General features: G+C 37.0%; 2 protein-coding genes across 3 annotated transcripts; one reads left to right on the top strand and one right to left on the bottom strand.

The window, feature by feature from the left end:
- The first annotated feature begins 56 nt into the window (after nt 1–56).
- LOC306850418 (protein transport protein Sec23A) lies at nt 57–21,814 on the top strand. Of its 2 annotated transcripts, XM_079386068.1 has the most exons (21): nt 59–137; nt 422–477; nt 1,356–1,591; nt 1,773–1,830; nt 2,573–2,659; nt 2,822–3,058; nt 3,158–3,237; nt 3,906–4,050; nt 4,616–4,774; nt 5,224–5,339; nt 5,636–5,759; nt 5,876–5,956; nt 6,069–6,158; nt 12,787–12,893; nt 13,727–13,880; nt 13,989–14,066; nt 14,156–14,317; nt 15,409–15,495; nt 15,916–16,071; nt 19,073–19,138; nt 19,304–20,800. In XM_079386068.1, the coding sequence occupies exons 3-21, from the start codon at nt 1,371–1,373 to the stop codon at nt 19,391–19,393; spliced, it is 2,298 nt and encodes a 765-aa protein (XP_079242194.1). In that variant the 5' UTR covers nt 59–137; nt 422–477; nt 1,356–1,370; the 3' UTR covers nt 19,394–20,800. The 2 variants fall into 2 exon arrangements, with proteins under 2 accessions (XP_079242193.1, XP_079242194.1); XM_079386067.1 differs by lacking the exon at nt 422–477 and having other exon boundaries at nt 57–137; nt 19,304–21,814.
- On the bottom strand, nt 7,623–11,156 carry LOC306850593 (adenosine receptor A3-like; the record flags this gene model as incomplete). The annotated part of the gene is made up of 3 exons (XM_079386300.1): nt 7,623–7,818; nt 8,792–8,945; nt 10,463–11,156. The coding sequence occupies 3 exons, from the start codon at nt 11,154–11,156 to the stop codon at nt 7,623–7,625; spliced, it is 1,044 nt and encodes a 347-aa protein (XP_079242426.1).
- Nucleotides 21,815–21,917: the final 103 nt, after the last annotated feature.

The following is a 21,917-nucleotide window of genomic DNA, read 5'->3' as shown; positions in this document are numbered from 1 at the left end:
GATTTATAAAATGAGTGTCGGCTCTTGACGTGGCACCGACTCCATGTTGAGCTGCTACGTCATCAGCTCGGGAGCGCGCACGAGCCGTGAGCGCGCTGTCACTGAGCCTCTGAGGAGACACTAAATCAAGGCTTCAGGTACGTCTAAACACTTACTATTTACACAGATATGGTCTTATACATTACGCTAATGATCCGGTAATTGATGTGAAGCGTTAGATGGACTGCAGTGCGAGAAATCGCGGGTTTAAAGGGCATTTAGCTTGAAGTCGGTTGACTGGAAGCATCACAAGCAGGTCATCGCAGGGCTGTTTACTGAAATGTTTGATCGGATCAAATCGTTATAAAGTAGTTGTGCTGCTCTCAAGATGTTTTCACGCTGATGTAAGCTTATTTATATATTTCTTATGCTATCGAACTAGCTTTCTGTGGCTAATTCGGGAGGGTGTGCTGACGCCCTCAAGTGGATCCATGTAAGGTTAGTTCAAGTAACGTTAAACTAAACTAAACGTATAAACTGCATAACCGCAGTTTTATTATTTATCTATTTTTTCGTTGCCGTAAATAAATGAACTGCCATAATATTTGTTATGGGCTTATAATTTTGGAATAGTCACTTATTTGAGCATTGCGTACTTATTTTGTATCTTAATATGTCCCCAAATGTGTTGTAACTGTCAAAACATTTGTATTTTTAACAAATAAACAACAAACAATATTATTTTTAATATGTCTCCTACTTCACTGGTTTGTGTTCTTCTAAGCTGCACATGTGGCATTTCTGCAGCCAGGGAATCTTCAAACTGGGGTCCAGGAGAAAGTTTAGAAAATGCTTTGCATAACATTCATGATAATATTAATGACGATAATATTTAAAAATAGGCAAGATACTAATAAATATGAAAGCAAATAAAAATACAGATAATGCTATGTTATTTTATAAGTTTAAATATATTTTTCAGTATATTGTAGTTCTTTCTAAAAGAAAATGTATAGCTGCTTTTACATTTTAGGAAAGTGGCTTGTGGTTTGAAAACCTCTAGTGATCCAAAACCTAGTGAGCTGCCTACCTAGACAGCATTTTTGGGCATCATAGTCACCGTCAGCCTGATACTCAAAACTAAGTGAGCTACCTACCTAGAGGGCATTTGGCATCATAGATGCTTTCTGAACTTGTATATCTTATCTCGTTCTAGCTTTTAATGATGTGAGATGTGACATTATAGTTTGCCCTGTGTCCAAAGGGTAACGATGAATCAGACTGTAATATATACACAGATCAGATTGCATGTCTTATTTAAATGCATCACCACATACTTTTCTCTCTCTTATCCATTACCCCGGTTTAACTGTTAGATTCTAGAGGGTGCTATGGCGACCTTCCAGGAGTTCATCCAGCAGAACGAGGACCGCGATGGCGTTCGCTTCAGTTGGAACGTTTGGCCGTCTAGTCGTCTGGAAGCCACGCGTATGGTGGTTCCTGTGGCCTCCCTGTTCACCCCGCTGAAGGAGCGGCCGGATCTTCCCCCGATTCAGTACGAGCCGGTGCTGTGCAGCCGGGCCACGTGCCGAGCTGTGCTCAATCCTCTGTGGTAAGTCTGTTAAGTCAAAGCAGACAGCATAATGAGTTCACAGATGGAGGATCTACTTCTTATCCATTGCAGTAAATTCCAAATAAACACATTTATTATGAAAGCTGGATACATTATTTGCGATGCCCTAATATTATTATGCTTCTGTTTTTTTTCTGTTTTTCCCTGTTTACACAAACAGTCAAGTGGATTACAGAGCAAAACTCTGGGCTTGCAACTTCTGTTATCAGAGAAATCAGGTGAAGTCATTGCAGTTTTGAAAACTGTAAAGCTGCAACCAATGATTAATGAATTAATCTGTAGATTATCTCCTCGGTTAATCGGATATAAAATCCAAATATTCTTTTTTTTTTTTTTTATCATAATTTTAATTAAAAGATTCATTCTGATCAATTATTTGCAAAACTGTTATTCCACATCCTTGAAACAATCATTATTCAAATAAATATACTAAATGTGTGTATGTAGGCTCAAAATTAAACATTATATGCAAAAAAGGGGTTACATTTGAGCAGTTTGGTTACCATTTAAAATGAGAAGAAAAACAAAAGCACATCCTAAATGTTGACTTGTACAAGATAGGAGGAACACACATTCACTCATGTGAACAGATTATATTTATACTCCATTACAGTAGTCCTTTTACTGTTTCTGCTCTCATTAAAAATACAATTGCATCTAAAATTTTAAACTTGCATTTAATGTCTAACAAGAAATATGTTTAGTAAGATGTCTATTTTAGAATTATGGCGCTCTGTCTGTTTGATGCGCATTTGTTTGTCGATGCTCATTCACTGAAATGCGTGAAATTTAAAGTAGACTCACTTGCTATAAGAACAGAATTAATCGCTAATCATATTTGTTTTTTAATATTTTTATTATTGATTTATCAGTTAATGGTTGCTGCTTAAGAAAAGTGCATAGCATTTTTAAAAGTGTCAATTAATTAATGGCAAAAACAATATCCATGTCCTGTCATAGTTCCCACCGACTTACGCTGGAATATCTGAGGTCAACCAACCTGCTGAGCTTCTTCCACAGTTCTCCACTATTGAATACGTTGTCCAGGTAAAGCTTTTAATTATCCACCTTTCATGGCCATGTAAATACTGAACACTAGAACTGGATACATAAGAAATAGTTACAGATCTATCATAAGGATTGAGATGAAGATCACTTAAAATTCATGAATGGTAAGTTTCATTTGTTGATTCTGTTTCTTTTCTATAGCGTGGTCCGCAGATGCCCCTGAACTTCCTGTATGTGGTGGACACATGCATGGAAGATGATGATCTGCAGGCGCTGAAGGAGTCGCTTCAGATGTCCCTCAGCCTGCTGCCTCCCACTGCTCTGGTGGGCCTCATTACCTTTGGACGCATGGTCCAGGTTCACGAGCTGGGCTGTGAAGGCATCTCTAAGAGCTACGTCTTCAGGGGCACCAAAGACCTCAGCGCTAAACAGCTTCAGGTAGTTCAAGATAATTTAAGATACAGGTGTTTGACTAAACTAGTCGGCACAAATGTCTCTAAATATACAATATTTTAATTTGATAAATCTTGCGTACAGGAGATGCTTGGGTTAACTAAACCCGCTGCAGCACAGGCAGGCCGAGGGCCACAACAGCCTCAGGTTCCTTCTTCAAACAGGTGAGCTCAATATGTTTTTATAGCTGCTTTGCAAATTTAAATCTTCAAACTGTAAATGAATAATTTGCATAATCTATTTCTGATGTTTTTAATCTGTCTCTGAAGTTGTCAAGTCAGTTTTATTTCATATAGTGCTTTGTACATTATAGATTGTATTAAAGCAGCTTCAGAGTAATAAACAGTGATAATCATTGATGCAAACTTGATGAAATATGAGACAAATTCAAATTCTGCTGTAAACCAACTCTAGCGTCCTTATTCAGCTCAAGTCATTTCAGTTCACTTCAGCAGCTCTGAAGAACACAATAGTGTCATTATTATTAGCACAAGTTCAATGTTGATTCAGTTCAGTCAAATAACAGTGTCGAAGTTGCAAGATCCATCCATTATGAACCAAATTTAATTCAGCTATAAAGAATCTCTACAGAAGACAATAGTGTTGTCATCCAGAACAATTCATTTGAAGTTTTGTTCTCTGCATTAAGTGTATTTTAAACCCCAATTAAGCAAGCCAAAGGCAACACTGACAAGGAACCAAAACTCCATCAGGTGGCAGTAGTAGAGAAAAAATCTTGGGAAACCAGCTTCAGTCTGGGGACCAGTTAAATGAACCTATATGAATGAAGACAGTGTGATTTATGGTGGTGACTGATTATGTGTGTGCTCAGGTTTCTTCAGCCAGTACAGAAGATAGATATGAATCTGACAGATTTACTGGGAGAACTGCAGAGAGACCCCTGGCCTGTGACTCAAGGAAAACGACCACTGAGATCACTCGGAGTAGCTCTTTCCATTGCTGTTGGTTTGTTAGAGGTGACTATTATGATTTATGTTATTATCTTCAATCATGGTCTGCTTTGATGGCAGCTTTGCTACCAGCTGCAGTTACTAAATTGTATGTTTACAATACCAGTTTGGACATGTCTTTTCGTTCTTTATTATTACTATTTTAACAGTAAAACATTAAACTAACAATAAAGGCATTAAATCAATGAAGTAACACAAATAGAAGGATGGGAATTATATTGTGATCAAAACGTATAGCTTCTTCAAAGTAGTTTTGCACATTCTGGATGTGCTCAAAAACTCAACATAATGAATTGCATCCTGGGATGCTTTTTAAACCGCATTGAAGACGTTTCCAATGTGTACTGGATACTAATTGACTGCTTTTCATTCACTATTCTGCTCAAAATGCATATTTTGTAATGAAAAATTTAGTTTTTTAAAAACTTGTAGTTTTTTGAAGCATTTAAGCTGAAGCCTTAAGCGTTTGGCTCAAAAAGTTTTTGAGATCGTAGAAAGCATAAATTCATTAAAGTGTGTCCAAAGCTTTGTGCTTATTAATTGTTTCCCTTCATTTTCCTCCCTCTTGTAGTGCACTTTCCCTAACACTGGTGCTCGCATCATGGCTTTCATCGGTGGGCCCGCCACTCAGGGTCCAGGAATGGTGGTAGGAGATGAACTGAAAACGCCTATTAGATCCTGGCACGACATCGAGAAAGACAATGCCAAGTTCATGAAGAAAGCCACTAAAGTGAGTCTTCCCGTATTTGTTGTCTGTATGATGGGCTTGGTAGAAGTACCCACATACTGGTGATATGATGGCTCACAGAGGTGCATTGGAAAGTTCAAAATTGAACTGACCTTTGCATTTTCAACTGAATTTTCAGAGCAGAACAGTAATATCAGAGTGTTATTTTCTGGAAAAACAACTGCATATTTTTTTCATACAGCATTGTGTATTCATTGTGTATTCTATCCTAATTCTTACTGGATTTGAGTTTATGCATTTATGCATTTGACCACACATTTAGCCTAGTGCATTCAAGGTTGACATTTTATCAGATCTTGCTTTCCCTAGGAATCAAACCCATGACCTTGGCTTTGATAATGCCATGCATTGTATCTGAGCTATTCCTATTCTGTTTAAAGTGTAAATGTTGTTTCTGTACACATTTAAAATAGTACTTCATTCCCTTGTAGCACTATGAAGCCTTGGCCAACCGTGCTGCCGCCAATGGACACATCATTGATATTTATGCATGCGCTCTGGATCAGACAGGATTACTGGAAATGAAGTGCTGCACCAACTATACAGGGTGAGTGATTCAAAAAAGCTTTTCAATTTTCTTTTTAAGTTGTGTTTCAGCATAATGACAGTGTGTGTTAAGAGATTTGAGGGGACTCTGGTGCATATTAAAACATCCTGAGAGTCAGGAAACATAATACAGTCCTCAAGATTTTCAGTATGAGCAAACACTTATTCAGAAATGTGTGAAATTCCTTTCTTTGCCATTATGCTGTTTTAATAAATGATTTTTATACTGATTGTAAACGTGCAATGTCTTTGGACTGTCTTCAACGGTACATCTTTATGCTTTTGTGTAAATGGCAGGGGTTACATGATCATGGCAGACTCTTTCAACACATCCCTATTCAAGCAAACCTTCCAGAGAGTTTTCACTAAGGACGTGCAGGGCTCCTTTAAGATGGCATTAGCAGGGACTCTTGAGATTAAGGTGGCTTGCTTTTCTTTTTATATAATTGTTGTGTTGTCTTGACTGTTTTAATTCTTTCATTATTTAATTGTGCTATATGTGGGTTACCGTACAGTCTTATTAAACTACTATTTCAGACTTCAAGAGAGATAAAGATTTCTGGAGCAATCGGCCCATGTGTCTCCCTGAACGCCAAAGGTCCCTGTGTGTCAGAAAATGTAAGAACTCCTCTATCTTAAATTAAATCGGCTATACGTTTTTTCTTAGTTTCAGTGTTTTCCCTGGCAATATCAAGAACATACTGACATTAATTTTGACTTCTGCTTATAGGAAATAGGAACTGGCGGAACAAGTCAATGGAAAATTTGTGGACTGGATCCAAACACCACTCTTGCATTCTACTTCGAGGTCGTGAATCAGGTACATCAGAGTAAAATTTGTTAGATTTTCTAACAATAACCCTTGTCATACATGTTCAGAAGCTAGCTTTGAGACAGATGCTTGTGGATTACCGCAGAAAATAATTTTGCCTTGTCCCCCGGCTTGCAAAAAAATCGAAATTTTCAAAATGTTTATGTATTACTGTGAAGCAAAAATTGGCCTCAGAGTATTACAAAAGTCACTGTTGAACCTGGTGTCAGATTGCATGTAGATTTACATCTTAAATGCAGGTGGTCCACTAGAGGGCAAACTTTCCTCATACATGGAATGTTTTTTTTAAAACTGCATTTCAATTTAAAGCATTACTTCACTGCAGTAGTTTTTAACCTTTTATATCTTTTAATGATTTTCAAAAGATAGAATCGTAAATAAATTATACCAAAAATTTGACAGTATATTGAGAAACATGATGTGAAATTTTTACAGAGAATAATTTGGAGGTCAGTCTCCTCTTCACAGTTACTCATTTGTCATTCTGAGTGTGCAGGGTCTTAAAGAAATAGTTCACCCATTAATGAAAATGTGCTTGAAACTTACTACTACTGTCATCAAAGATCATCAAAGATTTGGAGAAATTTAGCATTACTTCATTTACTCACCAATGGATCCTCTGCAGTGAATGGGTGCCGTCAGAATGAGAGTCCAAACAGCTGATAAAAACATCACAGTAATCCATACAACTTCAGTCCATCAAATAACGTCTAGTGAAGTGAAAAGTTACATGTTTGTAAGAAAAAAGAAAACAAATCTTGACTTTTTGACTAGTGGATTATTGTGATGTTTTTATCAGCTATTTGAATTCTTGAACCTGATTCTGACGGCACCCATTCACTGCAGAGGATTCATTGATCAGCAAGTTATGTAATGCTAAATTTCTCCAAATCCAATTACACAGCTACTGTACAGTGAATAATCATTTTAGCGGTCGGTGTGAGCTTTTATTTAAGAGAACCATTTTTACGTAGCTAGTGAAATGCGTCATTTCAGATTGCGCCATCAAAATAATACAAATTGGCGTCAAAGTCAGTCATAGATGCAGTTCCTAAAAGCAATTGAACTGTGATTGGCAGCTTCAGATGCTCAGCATTTGAGACAGGTTTTATTTCAGAATCACATTGCATTGTCCTTTGAGCATTCATTTAAAAAAAAAAAACTGAATCACTGTTTGTGTTCAAGTCAAAAAGACAAACAATACATCTTTTCTGAAGCAAAAGTCAATTTTTCTCTTCTTTCTTAAAGATTAGCTTACTGTGGAATATCGCACAAGGTTTTTTCTTCCTGCATGAAGTCTGTTTACATCATAAGCGGTGAAATTGCTTCTGGTTAGCTCCATCAACCCAGTGTCCTCTTGTGCTGGGGTGAAGCGATGCTGCTGATGCTTCCCTAAGTCATGATTATTTCTACGCTATTCAAACCACCAAAGGTCAGTGAGGGCTGCCGCGCTCAAACCAGCGTTAGGTCCTGTTGGGGTTGGTTGTTTGTTTGTAGTGCCGGAGGTACACTGGGAGCTGGCAAGGAGAAGCTGTTGCTCTCGCGGCGTGGCTGTATGGTCGTGCACTGGGAGAGGGAGTTTTTACGAGGATACTCAAACATCTGCTGGATTTTATTAAGGCTTTTGCGCAGTGCTGCTCTGTACCTCCTGAGAGATACAAACAAGGTCATGGTAAACCTCCCACATACTTGCAAGCCCTAAGAATCTAAAAAACAACCACATATCAATACCATGATTCATAGCCACTCCATGTTCTGTTTCTAGATGTGGCCCAAATTGGCCATTGAGTTTTTACCTCCACCTTGCTTTTCCAATCCTGCTCCACGTTCGATTCCTGCCAGATTTTATTTACAAAACATTATTGAATGTGACGGGTATTAATATGGGCTGCCACATCTGATAGTTAAAAGGCCAGGAAAGTCTTAATCAACAATAAAAAAGGTAATGTCTCTCCATGATTACATTTCCAAAAATAGAGAGCTTCTTTTCAGGGAGAATGTGTTATGGATCTTCCTGTCTTCCTTCTTACCTATCATGACATTAGGGATGGGCTGTATGACATTATACTAACAGTAATGTCTTACAGTAAGGATATACACATTGTTTTCTCTTGAAATTCAACCATAAAATGGTTTATGTATAAATGCATAGTGAGGTCTGTAAGTTTTTGTTTAATGTTTTTTTTTAAAGCATAAGAGATGTCTTACTGAAGCTGCATTTATTTGATGAAATATACAGAAAACATTAATATTGTGCAATTTTTGGTGAAATCATGATGCATTTTTTGTTTTTGATAAAAGGTTTAACAGTATTTGTTTTATATAGTTTATTAAATTATTTTAAAATACAGTCTCTTTTGGTGAATTAATGGAACCTTGCTGAATAGAATAATACAAATTTTAATTGTTTTAACCTGAAACATTTGAATAATGGTGAATTTTATTACACCAGAGTGTGACAATAAAGCAGTGAAGTACATATAAAATGGTATAGGAGACACATTTTTCCATGTGTCATACAGCCCAGCCCTGTTTGCTTCGTAAGAGACATACTTGCCTTTTTACCCTAATTCCACATGATATGTATTATAAGAATGAAAGTGGTGCGCTTAGTTGCTTACATTTGAGTCATGGAGTTGATCCATGGGTTAAGAGCTGAAGTGAAGAGTACAAGCCATGTGGCAACAGCCGAAGCAAGCTGCGGGCTCTCTTTTCCCGTCAATGTCTCATAGAAGCAGATAACGATGTATGGCAGCCAGCAAACGAGCAGGCACACTGTCAACAACACGCACAAATCACATGACGTGGTTAAAGATTTTTTGAACAAGCTTATTTCATTAGCTCAAGAGGAATATCGACTTGAACTGTCTGGAGGTTGTGTTGCATGTGTGATGTATTTTGCTAATTAGTTTCTCCATAATCTACCTGGACCCTTGCTGCTGTTTTTCTCAGTCACCAAAGACAGAGGAATAAACATCATACATTTAAAATAATTAGGTTGTCAGTCGATTACAATTTTAAATTGAATTAATTGCATTGAGTTAAATCCCAATTATTGCACAGCAATTCATTTTGCAGTTAAATTTGCTAGTCTGTGGGTTAGTTGTTGGTCTGTATGCGCTCACAGACTAGTCTTAAGCCACTGTAATCTCACCAACTCTACTTTTATTCTATACATTTTTGATTTACATAACCAGTCAAACGTTTGGACACACCTGCTCATTTTTTATTATTTCCATAATGTGGAAGAAAGCAAAACTTTGAAATAGAACAAATGGAAATCGCAAAAATATGAAAATTATCTTTTTATTTTTGAGCTTCTTTGTATAGATTCCAGCTCTGCACACCAACTTCATTAGGTGCATACATAAACATTTTATGTTTGTCTGCAAAACTCATTTAAAGCATTTAAGGTGAAGCCTGTAATGTTTTTAAGGTCATGAGAAACATACATAGTTACATGAAGTGTGTCTAAACTTTTGAATAATATTATATTATATATTAATATATTATATTATAATATCTATAATATAATAGATATTATAATATAATATCTCAATTGTTTAGCAATAAGATTGTCTTTTAAAAATTAATGTTTTCTATACTTTCAGAAGGTACTGCAATCTATAATTATGTTATAGTATTATAATATTACTGTACACCACTATTCAAAAGTTTGGGGTTAGTAAGAAATGCTTTTATTCCGGAAGGATGCACTTAATTGCCCAAAAGTGACTGAAAATATAATGTAAAACAAAATATTTATATTTCAAACAAATGCTGTTGACATTTGTATTTATCAAAGAAACCTTAAAAATGTATTATGGTTTACACAAAAATTTTAGGCAGTAACATTGATAATAATAAGAAATGTTTCTTGAGCAGCAAATAAGCATATTAGAATGATTTCTGAAGGATCATGTGACTGATGACTGGAGTAATGATGCTGAAACAACAGCTTTGATCACACGAATAAATTACATTTCAAAACATATTCAAATAGAAAACTGTTTTTACTGTATATTAGATCAAATGTAGTTGTTGAGCATTAGAGACTTTTCAAAAACATTTTTAAAAATCTTACCGACCCCAGACAGTGATAATATATGTGGATGCTGGTGTTGTTCTGTGTGTTTGTATCAAGCAGGAAGCAAGTCTCCATATCTCAAGGAAAAATTATTGTACCTAATCAAGTGATGCTAGAAAGATAATCACTTATTGAAAATCCAAAACACTGTGGCAAATCAAACACAATAAAGCTGCTTTATGCCCCCTGATTTAATTACGCTTACCTATGGTAGTCACCATTACTATGGAGCTTTTGAAGTAATTACTGGCTGGAACGTAGAAACAGTGGTCTTCGTTGCAAACAAATGTCCCTCGTCGCACCTGGTTCCTAGCTATATACACTATGTATCCATACATGGAGCACATCAGTACAATGGGAATGATGATTCCCACCACCATGAAGAGCATGTTGAAAGCGATGCTGGACGGTTTGAAGTTGGGAACACAGAGGAACTTTGTCTCGCTGTAGACGTAACTACCAAAACCAAAGAGTGGCAGAGCTGCGTTGAGGATGCTGTAGACCCACACCATTGCGAGGATGATTTTGGCCCTGTACGCTGTGAAGATCATGGGGTAGCTGAGGGCGAAGCAGATCTCTGTGAACTTGTCGACAGTTGCCCAGGAGAGCGAATGGATTGAGGCGAGCTGGAGCAACAAAAACAGAAAGCCGCTGCCCTTGCAGGTGGCACTCTTACTGGGGTAGCTCTTGACTTCAAAAAGGCTGTTATGGATACCGAAAGGGATGGTGGAGATGCCCAATGCCAGATCGCATAGGCAGAAGCTTAAAGTGAGAACCGAGGTCTCCGTTTGCAAACTCCGATTGAGTGACACCACCAACAGTAAAACCAAGTTCCCCAAAACGGAGCAGATACTGGATCCAATCATCAGTGCCGCATAAACCACCGCTGTCCACTGCATGTTTACATGTGCGTTCAAATGTAGACATTTACAAAGAAGAACACAAACGCTCATTCAACGACAGAGATCGCACTAGAAGCTGTGGAAAGAGGAGGTCATGTTATCTGTGCCAAACCACCAGGGAAGGTGTTGCTTTATGGGAGGAGTGTACCTCATGTTGGTCTTTAGGAGTAAAGGATCAACCGCACTTCACCAAGCACTGATCTCTTTGGGGAGCGTTAGTCAAACCCCCCTCTGCCTTTACTATCAGCACCTGCCTCAGCCGGTTTGAAAATGGTAAACATGCTGCCTTGAGAGGCAAAACTATGTGAACCGCTACAATCACATGTAGCGAGGTAAATAAAGCATCTAACATTTAAAGAGTACGTTTCTGTGGACACAGGGCGCACTGGGAGGCTGGAGCTGCACTGCTCTGCAAACACGACGCTTGAGATTCAATATCCTCTCTGTTGCGGCTGCTGCCGACTTTATGAGCCGTTTCATGCTCGAGTGTTTTCTTAGTATAATTTGCAAGAAGCATGACCTTAATGCGGTTTAAGCCTTAATCATTAATTAAGGCTTCGGTGCCTTTACCCAGAGCTTAACCCTTCCTTCCAGTTGTAACAGTTATATCCTGTTACATGTGTTGTTTCATATGGGCATTAAACAGTTTTTGGATTACAGGTTTTTTGGTGGTATTGCACAAACCATATTTGCAATACCTAACCTGGAATTAAATGTTTAGTCAAATATAAATATCAAAACTTATTACTTCACAGTTGCAGTCAGTTTCTGTGAAAGCCCGTTTCCTCCACTGTGTAAAAAAAAAACACAATTTTTCAAGATTTTTGAAAACACAAGATTTTTCTCACAATTCTTTTTTTCTTTTCTTCTCATAATTCGGATTTATTTTTTCAGAAGTGTGAGAGAGAAACTCAAAATTGCAAGTCCAATTCTGAGGGGATTAAAAAAGGTTAATTTAAACGATATAAATTGTGAATTTATATCGTGCAATTCTGACTTAAATTCTAAATTCTTAGAAATAATATCTAACAATTCTGATTTTGCAATTAAGAATTGCAAGATATAAATTAGAAATTCTTAGAAATAAAGTCAGAATTGCGAGAGTCAGAATCATGATTTTCATCAAATTCAGCTTTGGCATTACAGGAATACATTTTGTTTTGTTTTAAACTATATTAAAATAGTAATATTGTGAAATATTATTACAACTTAAAACTTTTCCTCTGTTTTTAATCAAATAAATGCTGCCTTTGTGAGCATAAGAGACTTTTTAAACATTGAAAAGTTTGGAATATTGATGATTTTTTTTAATAGTAGTGTTTATGTAAGAAATTCATAGGATGACTTCTTGAGGAGTGGGACACTGTGGCTATGCTAATGCTTTCAAAACATCTCCATTTGTCAAATTCTTGCTCAACTAATAGTGTGACTTTGGGTGAGACTATAAGTTGTTCAGTGGAGCATTAGTTGGTTCATCCAGACAATAGCAGATTGGTGCCAGGGTGGTGGGAATGTTATGGAAACCTGTTTGAATGCAACCTCTTATCTTTGCAATAACATTTCATGGGTTTGTTTTTAATATTGTTGAACAATTTTGAACCGTGTTCTCTCTTTTCTTTTTCCTCAGCACAATGCTCCTATCCCACAGGGTGGACGTGGAGCCATACAGTACGTAACACAGTACCAGCATTCTAGCGGGCAGAGGCGCATCAGAGTGACCACAATTGCAAGAAAGTGAGTGTTTTGAACATTGATAATAAGAAGAAATATTTCTTGAGCAGCAAATCAGCATATTAGAATGATTTCTGAAGGATCATGTGACACTGATGACTGGAGGAATGATGCTGGAAATTCAGCTTTGCATCAAGGAATAAATTTGGAAATGGATTAAAACACAAAATACTTATTTTAAATTATATTTTGATCAAATAAATGCAGCCTTTGTGAACTCAAAAGATTTCTGGTCAAGCCCAAACTTTTGGACGGTACTGTAAGGCTTTTGTACATTAGAACTTCTGTTCTACTGTATTTCACCCCTAAATGTCACCGAAATGTCACTGAGACACAAGAACTGATAAAGTCCACAGTGTCCACTTTGTTCACTTTGAGTAATAGTACACTTGGCAAAAAGAACTAGGGGGAAAAAAACCTTGCAGATTGTTCTTCTTGTAGATTGTCCCTTCATAAATGCGTTCAGGTTTGGACATTATCTTTGTACATCATCCATTTGTTATTCTCAACAATCAAGCACAGTTTCCATGACAACTCGAAGAAGTTTCCACTTTTAGAACATTGCATTTGTTTGTCAGAATCGATGCACATCGTAAACGTAAATTTAGTCTTGCACTGCTCGTAGCTTTCAAACATTCTAAAAGTGTTTTAAGTGCCTGAAACGTTACTGAGCTCTTTGACTATTTTCTGTTCTGTCGCTTTAAATATACCTTTTAGATTTCTTTTTTTTAACATGTAGACATGAGGATGAATCAATATGAGTCAGACCGATGATGCAAAAGCTTGTGTTTGAAGGTCACTGTGCTATAACATGTTCTTTACATCCTCCTCTTCAGCTGGGCTGATGCACAGAGTCAGATCCAGAGCATCGCTGCATCTTTTGACCAGGAGGCCGCTGCCACCCTCATGGCCCGCCTGGCCGTCTATAGGGCTGAGACGGAGGAGGGCCCAGACGTTCTGCGCTGGCTGGACCGACAGCTCATCCGCTTGGTGAGTATTTCTTTCAGTACTTCTTCTTTCAGCTGGGACTTACTTAGTATAATCAGTCCTTCAGTATTAGGGATGCACGATAATTTCTATATTTTCTTTCATTTGCAGTGCCAGAAATTTGGAGATTATCATAAAGACGATCCCAACTCATTCCGTTTCTCCGAGACGTTTTCATTGTATCCTCAGGTATGTTCTTTTTGTCTCAAGCTCTGAGATTATACTGAATCTCACTTTACAGCTAAGTGAAAATGAGATCTTGACATTGTTTTTGCCAGTTTATGTTCCATCTGAGGAGGTCTCCATTTCTGCAAGTGTTCAACAACAGTCCTGATGAAAGCACCTATTACAGACACCAGTTCATGAGACAGGACCTCACCCAGTCTCTGATAATGGTACAGCCCATCCTGTATGCGTACTCGTTCAATGGGCCACCAGAGGTAAACATGCAAACCTTCTCCCACTGCATATTTAATGTTTGCCTGGTTGGACGGATCAATGAGGGACTTTATAGATTTATGCATGTTTTTCAATTTTCTCCAAATTGTTAGAATTGAATGAATATATGATGCATATAAAAATTTTTTAGCCATGCTTATATTTAAAATATATTTAACACATTTTCAAATGTAACTTATTTTTATGATGGAAAAGCTGAATTTTTCAGCATCATTACTCCAGTCTTCAGTGTCGCATGTTCTTTCAAAAATCATTCTAATATGCTGATTTGGTTATTTATTATTCTTAACAGTGTTGAAATCAGCTGTGCGCTTAATATTTTTGTGAAAGGGGAAATATATTTTTTTTCAAGAAAAGGCATTTATATATATATATTTTTTCTATGCTGATCATTTAATTGGGTCCTTGCAGAATAACTGTATTTTTCTTACAAAAAATTACTGACCCCGAACTTTTGAAAGGTAGTGTATACAAAGTGAAACTAGCTTAATAAATTATATTTAAATATCAGTATTAATTGATTTTGTTTTAATGAGCTTAATGAGTCCTCAAAGTTAATCACGTGTCATGACTTGCATTGAATGGTGTCATGATGACTGTGCACTTGATGTCCCCAGACTCCGCAGATTAAACAGTGGTCTGTTTAATTAGTGTCCTGTGATCTTTTGTTCTTATTTTCGTTCAAGCTCATGTTATTGTTGTCTTGAAACCTTTTTTGCAAAGGCATGGTACCATTTGTACTCGGGAGCATAGAGGTTGCACATATTAGCACACAATTTTTTTGAGAGAGCGGGAGGACGCAAGAGGCAAATGTTGTATGAACTCTACATAATGGTCTGTACTACTTGTTCTTCAGTAGCAGTGAGTTAAACAACATCAGGGTGATGATACAATGTGCAACTCAAACTGACGTGTGTGTATTTCTAATCTGTTTTTAATGGAGGGTTTTATGTCACTTACTGTTTTTCCCTGACACTGTGACCAGAAGGGGGAAGTTCTTGGAAAGATGTTTATCAATGCATCTAATTGACAGTGACAGTCTAATAATGGGCTTTGTTTCCTGTTGTTGTAGCCTGTGTTGCTGGACAGCAGCAGTATCTTGCCTGACCGCATCCTCCTCATGGACACCTTCTTCCAGATTGTGATTTACCACGGAGAGGTAAGATGTAAAAATCACAGCACATGCTCTGCCTTCCGATTGCACGGCGGTTTGTTTTCCCATGTGACTGGGTAGATGTTGGTTTAAAGCCAAGTCTTTTTCATCTCTTCAATAATTAAGAATGCAGTCTGCTTTTTTGGTCTCGGTCTGAACTGTTCAGTAATCTGTGCAAATGAAATCAGAGCCAGTTTTGCACTGAAACAAGTTTAAACTTGGCTGCGTTTCAGAGGACAGACATTTTCTGATGAAACACTTGTAGGTGTCTCGCTGAAGTACATGCTAATGAAGTGAAATTTTAAACAAATGGAGTGAGATGTTCTCTTAGAGTCACATTTACTAGCGCTGGTAAACAAGATGAATTTTCAGATTTGGCACCTTGTTGGATGACTTCTGACAGATGCACTGTTTTTCCTCATGTAGACTGTGTCTCAGTGGCGTAAAGCTGGGTACCAGGACATGCCTGAGTATGAGAACTTCCGCCACCTGCTTCAGGCTCCTGTGGATGATGCCCAAGAGCTTCTGCATACTCGTTTCCCCATGCCACGCTACATCGACACAGAGCACGGCGGCAGTCAGGTACAGAGGACGTCAATAATTATGAGGCACTCGCACTAAACTAAATGGGTTACACTGATTTATTGTGTTTTAGATATAAAGTAATATTAACGGTAATCAATATTCATTATTCATAAGTAAAGGTCATTAATGTTTACTGACCTGTTTATTTAATCTTATTTAAATAAAGCAATAAGCCACAAGATGTTGTGCAATATGAGCTCTGTCCCAAAACCTTTCACATACATAGGGCCCTGTGATTTCCGTGATGCAGAAAACGCAGAATCCAGTCATAAAAACATAATTTACTGTACAACGCAGAATGTCACTGAATTTTCCAAACTTTGGATGAATAAATCAAAAGTAGTTCAGTACACTTAAATCAAAATGCGATTATGGATTTGTGTCTGTGAATATTAAGTCACAAAAATACTGTTTAAATATGAATCCTGCATGTTCTGCGTGTCTCTCTGTGAATGCATAATGCAGACGCATAGTGAAGCACGCAAGATGCTTGCAGGGATTTCAGCCTCTGCTGCCTCATTTTATGAGTACTTGAACAAACAATCTCTAGAACTGCACTGAGAGTCACATCATCAGCATTTTAGTTTCTATTGAGAAAAACTCGTCATATAATATAAATAAATTTGAAGAATCTGTGACTGAAATATATTTCTTAATGTAATGATAGTCCTACTACTACTAATAAAATTATTATTAAAACATTGTTTTTAAAGCAATATTGACCAGAAAAAGTGTTTACCAGAATTTATTTATCAAAAATATAAATACACTACACCGTATTTCTGAAAAAAAAAAGAAAAAGATAATACATTATTTATTTTTTTAATTAAATGAATTCATTAGAGATGCTTTTGATTATTAAAATTAAATGAAACCATTCAAATACAATCCAGAAAATTAATGGAAAACAGAATCTGGTAAAAATAAAACCCAATTTGAGGAAAAAAAACATATTTCATAGGGCCTTAAATTAAATTTTTGTTAAACTTTTAATATTGTTATTTTGAAATTGTAAGTATCGTGATTTCAATTTTATTTATTGATTGATTTAATACAATTTAATTTAATCATTAAAACAGAGTCGAGAAAAATTAAAACGGAAAAGAAAAAAAACCTAAAGTGGGAAACTAAAGTTCCTTTTGGAACTAAAGTGCAGGCAGTTAACCTCAAAGGGAACGGGAAGTGGTGTGTGGCCAAGTATGGTGACCCATACTCGGAATTTGTGCTCTGCATTTAACCCATCCAAGTGTATACACAGTAGTGAACACACACCCGGAGCAGTGGGCAGCCATTGCTGCGGCACCCAAGGAGCAGTTGGGGGTTCGGTGCCTTGCTCAAGGGTCTCACCTCAGTCGTGGTATTGAGGGTGGAGAGAGTGTTGGTTATTCACCTACAATCCCTGCCGGCCCTGAGACTCAAACCCACGACCCTCGGGTTACAAGTCCAACGCTCTATCCACTAGGCCACGACTGATAAGTGATTTGGAACAGTACCAATTCCAATACAATCTGAAATTAGAATGTTGCTAAGAGTGTGTCTTAAAAGCACAGCATTTGGTAAAATAGATAAAAGAATGAGTTCAGCTACATTGAATTAGATTTGTCAATACTTTTAAATATATATTTATAACAAATTTATCTTGATTTTTGGATTACACATTTTTACTCCTCATTTGGAATGCCCTCTCAATGTCAGATTTGTCAGCACAATGTTTCTGCCTACTTTTTTGGCATAGCCTTATTGTTGGGAATGCACCAGTGATGCCTTAAATTGCTGTCTATGTAGGCAGCTCGGTGTTAGCTCAAGTTTTGGAACACGACTCTTAATTCTGGAAAAAAAATCACAGAGCCATGGTGGATTATTTCATTTTTTTTTTTAACTGAATGACAACAACAGTTATAATATAAAATATGGCAATTTTCAACAAACATTTCAACTGATTAATTATTTTAATAATAATAAGAAAAATATTCTGCAAAGTAATATTGTTCATTAGCCTGGCTAAGGTTTATGGTTGCAAGCAGCATAACAAATCAAAGATCATTCTGTGTGTTGCAGCAACATTTTAAGTGCACTTGGCTCTTGAATATGGATGTCAACTGATTACAGTTGTGTGTGTGTGTGTGTGTGTGTGTGTGTGTGTTAGTGCTGTCAAACGATTAATCGCATCCAAAAAAGTTTTTGTTTACATAATATATGTGTGTATAAAGTGTCTGTTTATTATGCGTATATATAAATACAAACATGCATGTATATATTCAAGAGAAATTATATGTTTATACATTTACCCCCGGTCTCACAAACAAAGCTTAAGCCTAGTCCTAGACTAAAATGTAAGTCTGAGCTGTTTTAACTGAAAGAAACGTGCACTGACTGATCTTAAAACATATCAGTGCCTTTGTTTTGTCTTTAGATGCACACCAGTAATGTTTTTTTTCTAAGGCATGTTTATAAAAATGACTTGATGTCCTAATTGAACTATGGCCTAATCCTGACTTAGTCTAAGCCCTGTCTGTGAAACCAGGCCATAAAATATTTATATATAATATCAATTATATAAAAATTAACCTTTTTAGAATTTTTGAAAGCGAATGCCACAAACAATTGACAGGTCTATTAACTGCATTTACACTGTAAACTGTAGGTTTTTACAGCCATTTGATTAAAAACATAGTTGGTTTGAGAGAGCCATGGCAAACAGCCTTGCTTTGAATCAGTAATTTTGCATTAGTCAGTGTAAATTTATAAATTGCTTTCACAAAGCCACCTCCGTTTTCTCAAGCCTTGATTAATGACGGCTCAAATGGAAGGTGCTACTTTGAAAACAGTTGTTCCGACAGCTCTTCAGTCAATTTCTACGCCTGAGCAACTCGCCCTCAGAGATTTTTAAACTGCGCTTGTGAATAAATGACTGTAATGGGCCATCGAGACATGGCTGTTCTGTTCTGCTTTTTAGGGTCTGAATTTTTACCGAGATTTATTTTCTCTCCCCCTCCAGGCTCGTTTCCTCCTCTCCAAAGTGAATCCTTCTCAGACTCACAACAACATGTATGCATGGGGTCAGGTAAGTGCAGTATATCTCACCAACACAAGCACATTTCCTATGTGAGGAATATTGATTAGTGTGACGAGCCGTTGTTATACAACAATATAAACACGTCTCCACTTGTTCTAATATTGTTTTACCCACACCGCTGCTGATTGAATCATACTTCCTGTGTTTGTGTAGGAGTCTGGCGCACCCATTCTGACAGACGACGTGAGTCTTCAGGTGTTTATGGATCATCTGAAAAAGCTGGCAGTGTCCAGCGCTGCCTAAGAGCCTCCTCGTCAATCTTTTTCTCAGTAACACACAGCCAGCAGGGTCACATTGGCACTGCCCTCAGTTTTCTCCATTTATATCATGCATATATTGAGCCTAGATCTTTGCAAAGAGAGACTGAGTCAATCATGAATGGAAGGGTCATTCTTGAATGATTAATTATGACAAAAATGGTAAACACTATGTTGAGTACACATCAGGACAAGACATTTATTACTGTTTTAATCAGAATGAATTTATTTAGCTATGTGAGTGAAAAAGCAACATGATTAAAGAAATAGTTTACACAAAAATAACAATTCATTTTATTATGTACTCCGCCTCATGCTATTTCAAACCCATATATTGTTTTTTTTTTTTGGTACCTGTACACAAACTCAATTTTTTAAAGAATTATCTAGACAAAAATAGTCCATATGCTTTATTTCCAAGTCTTCTAAAGCCATGTAAGCTTTCAGTCATTGCAGTTTTTTTAGTAGTTATTCACTGCCTGTCAAAATTTACAAAGCTGGCACGTTGCAGTAGTTTGCTATACAAATGGTTTCTATGTGCCATTTTTGATTTAGTCTTATTTGATTATTGGAGAGTTTAAAGTACTGTGTACTAGGAGAGCAAAAGTACTATTAAAGGTCATTTAATATCCACTATTCAAAAGTAGAGGTCATTAATATTCACTGACCAATGTAATCTTCGTTAAATTAAGCAATAAGCCAATGCTGTTTGTCGTTGATTGCTTCTGCACACCATTTTTGAATGCTCTAGACATTTATTATCTGAAATTTCCTTGTACAAAGCTATTGTATGGCTTCAGAAAACCTGGAATGTAGTGCAAAAGTCATATTGATTACTTTTATTGTGTTTTTTTCCTATGGCAAAAACCACAACAATTCTTCAAAAGCTATTTACCAGCATATGGGCTTGGATCAACATGAGGGCGAGTAAATAATGACGGAACATTCATTCTTTGGCTGAACTATTGAACTATGGCTGAACTATTGCTTCGAATCTGATGTTTACGCGTACAAAGCTCTGTGATTAGTGAGAGATGAGACTTATGTTGAACGGAGGGAGGAAACTTGCTGGTTTTAGCACACCTGCAGCAGATACTTTTGTTTGCCTAGTCGAGGAAGGTGAAAGCAGTGCCAATGTAGCCAATTAAGCATGAGAGCTCGAACGCCGCCTCCAGCCAACAGCGCAGAACAATGGCTTATTTTTAGACCCTGTGCGCATCTCTCGTCTCGTTGCCGTTGATGGTTTGTGTTTCAGCACCGGGATGAATGCCCCGTTCCAAACACAGACTTGCGGTATTTGTAAGCTGCCTTTCTGTCTGTAGCGCTGATATTTATGAGCCATTTCTAGCAGTATTGTATGTTTTGTTTCTAATAAAACCGACTTGGTGATCCCAGCTGGCCTGCAGTGTTCAGATTTTGGAAACTGAAAACCTTCTTTCTGTCGCTCTTGCCTTTCAAGTTAGCATCCTGTGAGTCTCAAAGGACACGGAAACTGACTGTGTGTTGTTAAAAGAAGAGTTGAAAACACTGTCATTTTCTCACCCTCATGTCATTCCAAGCTGCATGACTTGCTTTCTTCTGTGAGACACAGATGTTTTGTATCATCTCTGAGCTGTTCTTTTCCATACAGGCTTTGATGAGGGTCGAAATATTCCTTCAACAGAGCGCAACTATTGCGTGTTCCACAAGTGAGAGTGTAAAATAATTAATTGCATTACACGGTCATGAAATATGATAGCACGGTCCAACAAAAAGATTAAAAGATTTCCTTCGAGAAGAATTACTTAGTTTACACCATTTCTCTGGTTGTTTTCACTGATGGCCACATGGGAGCAGCAACTGAGAGCACCGGTTCAACTGTGATTATTAGAGAAGTCAAACCTACCTTGAAATGCAGTATGTAAATGATTAAACTCTCACAGCAGTCGATCTAGATATTTCACATCCATGTTTTATGGAAAGACAATTACAGATTCATGCCTTAAGTGTTAATTATTTCAGAATGTACCATGTTATTCCCAGTTAAATTTTTCATCCCTATCCATACTTTTATGGATCATCCTGTCAAAAAGGCATGCCAGGGTTTTCATGCTTATTGAACACTTCATTAGGCCGGTACGAAAAGGATATTACTTATACCCCCTGAGCACAATGTAATGTATGATCTATATTCTGATTCTATAATGCATTCTGAAACGCTTTTCAATGGCTGTGAAAGCCTGTAACTATACCTGTAAATTCCTCCTATAGCCATTGATTTTTTTCCTTACGCATTTGTTTTCTTCATATATCCCATCTATTACTTTCTTAAATTTGCCTCCCAATCTCCCCATTTCAAAATTGAATCAAAAATACCATTAAAAATTGAAGAATGTGTGTAAAGAACATGCATTACATAGTGATTTGGAGAGCAAGACTTGTAGTCTCTTATTGCAATTGCAACATACAAATCAATGTGTATGAGGGCTGTAAAGTATATCTGTCTTCCAGTGAAAAACAGTTATTTATTA

The sequence above is a fragment of the Barbus barbus genome (assembly GCF_936440315.1).
Source record: "Barbus barbus genome assembly, chromosome: 30".
Classification (NCBI taxonomy): domain Eukaryota; kingdom Metazoa; phylum Chordata; class Actinopteri; order Cypriniformes; family Cyprinidae; genus Barbus; species Barbus barbus.
The sequence above is the reverse complement of the archived record's forward strand: the minus strand, read 5'-3'. Positions and strand labels throughout refer to the sequence as shown.

What these genes read in the sequence shown, in the direction of transcription:
- LOC306850418 (XM_079386067.1), top strand. Translation starts at nt 1,371, where the DNA reads ATGGCGACCTTCCAGGAGTTCATCCAGCAGAACGAGGACCGCGATGGC. An exon ending in TCTGTTATCAGAGAAATCAG is followed by an intron (nt 1,831 to 2,572) that starts GTGAAGTCATTG and finishes GTCCTGTCATAG; the next exon opens with TTCCCACCGACTTACGCTGG. An exon ending in GTGACCACAATTGCAAGAAA is followed by an intron (nt 12,894 to 13,726) that starts GTGAGTGTTTTG and finishes CCTCCTCTTCAG; the next exon opens with CTGGGCTGATGCACAGAGTC.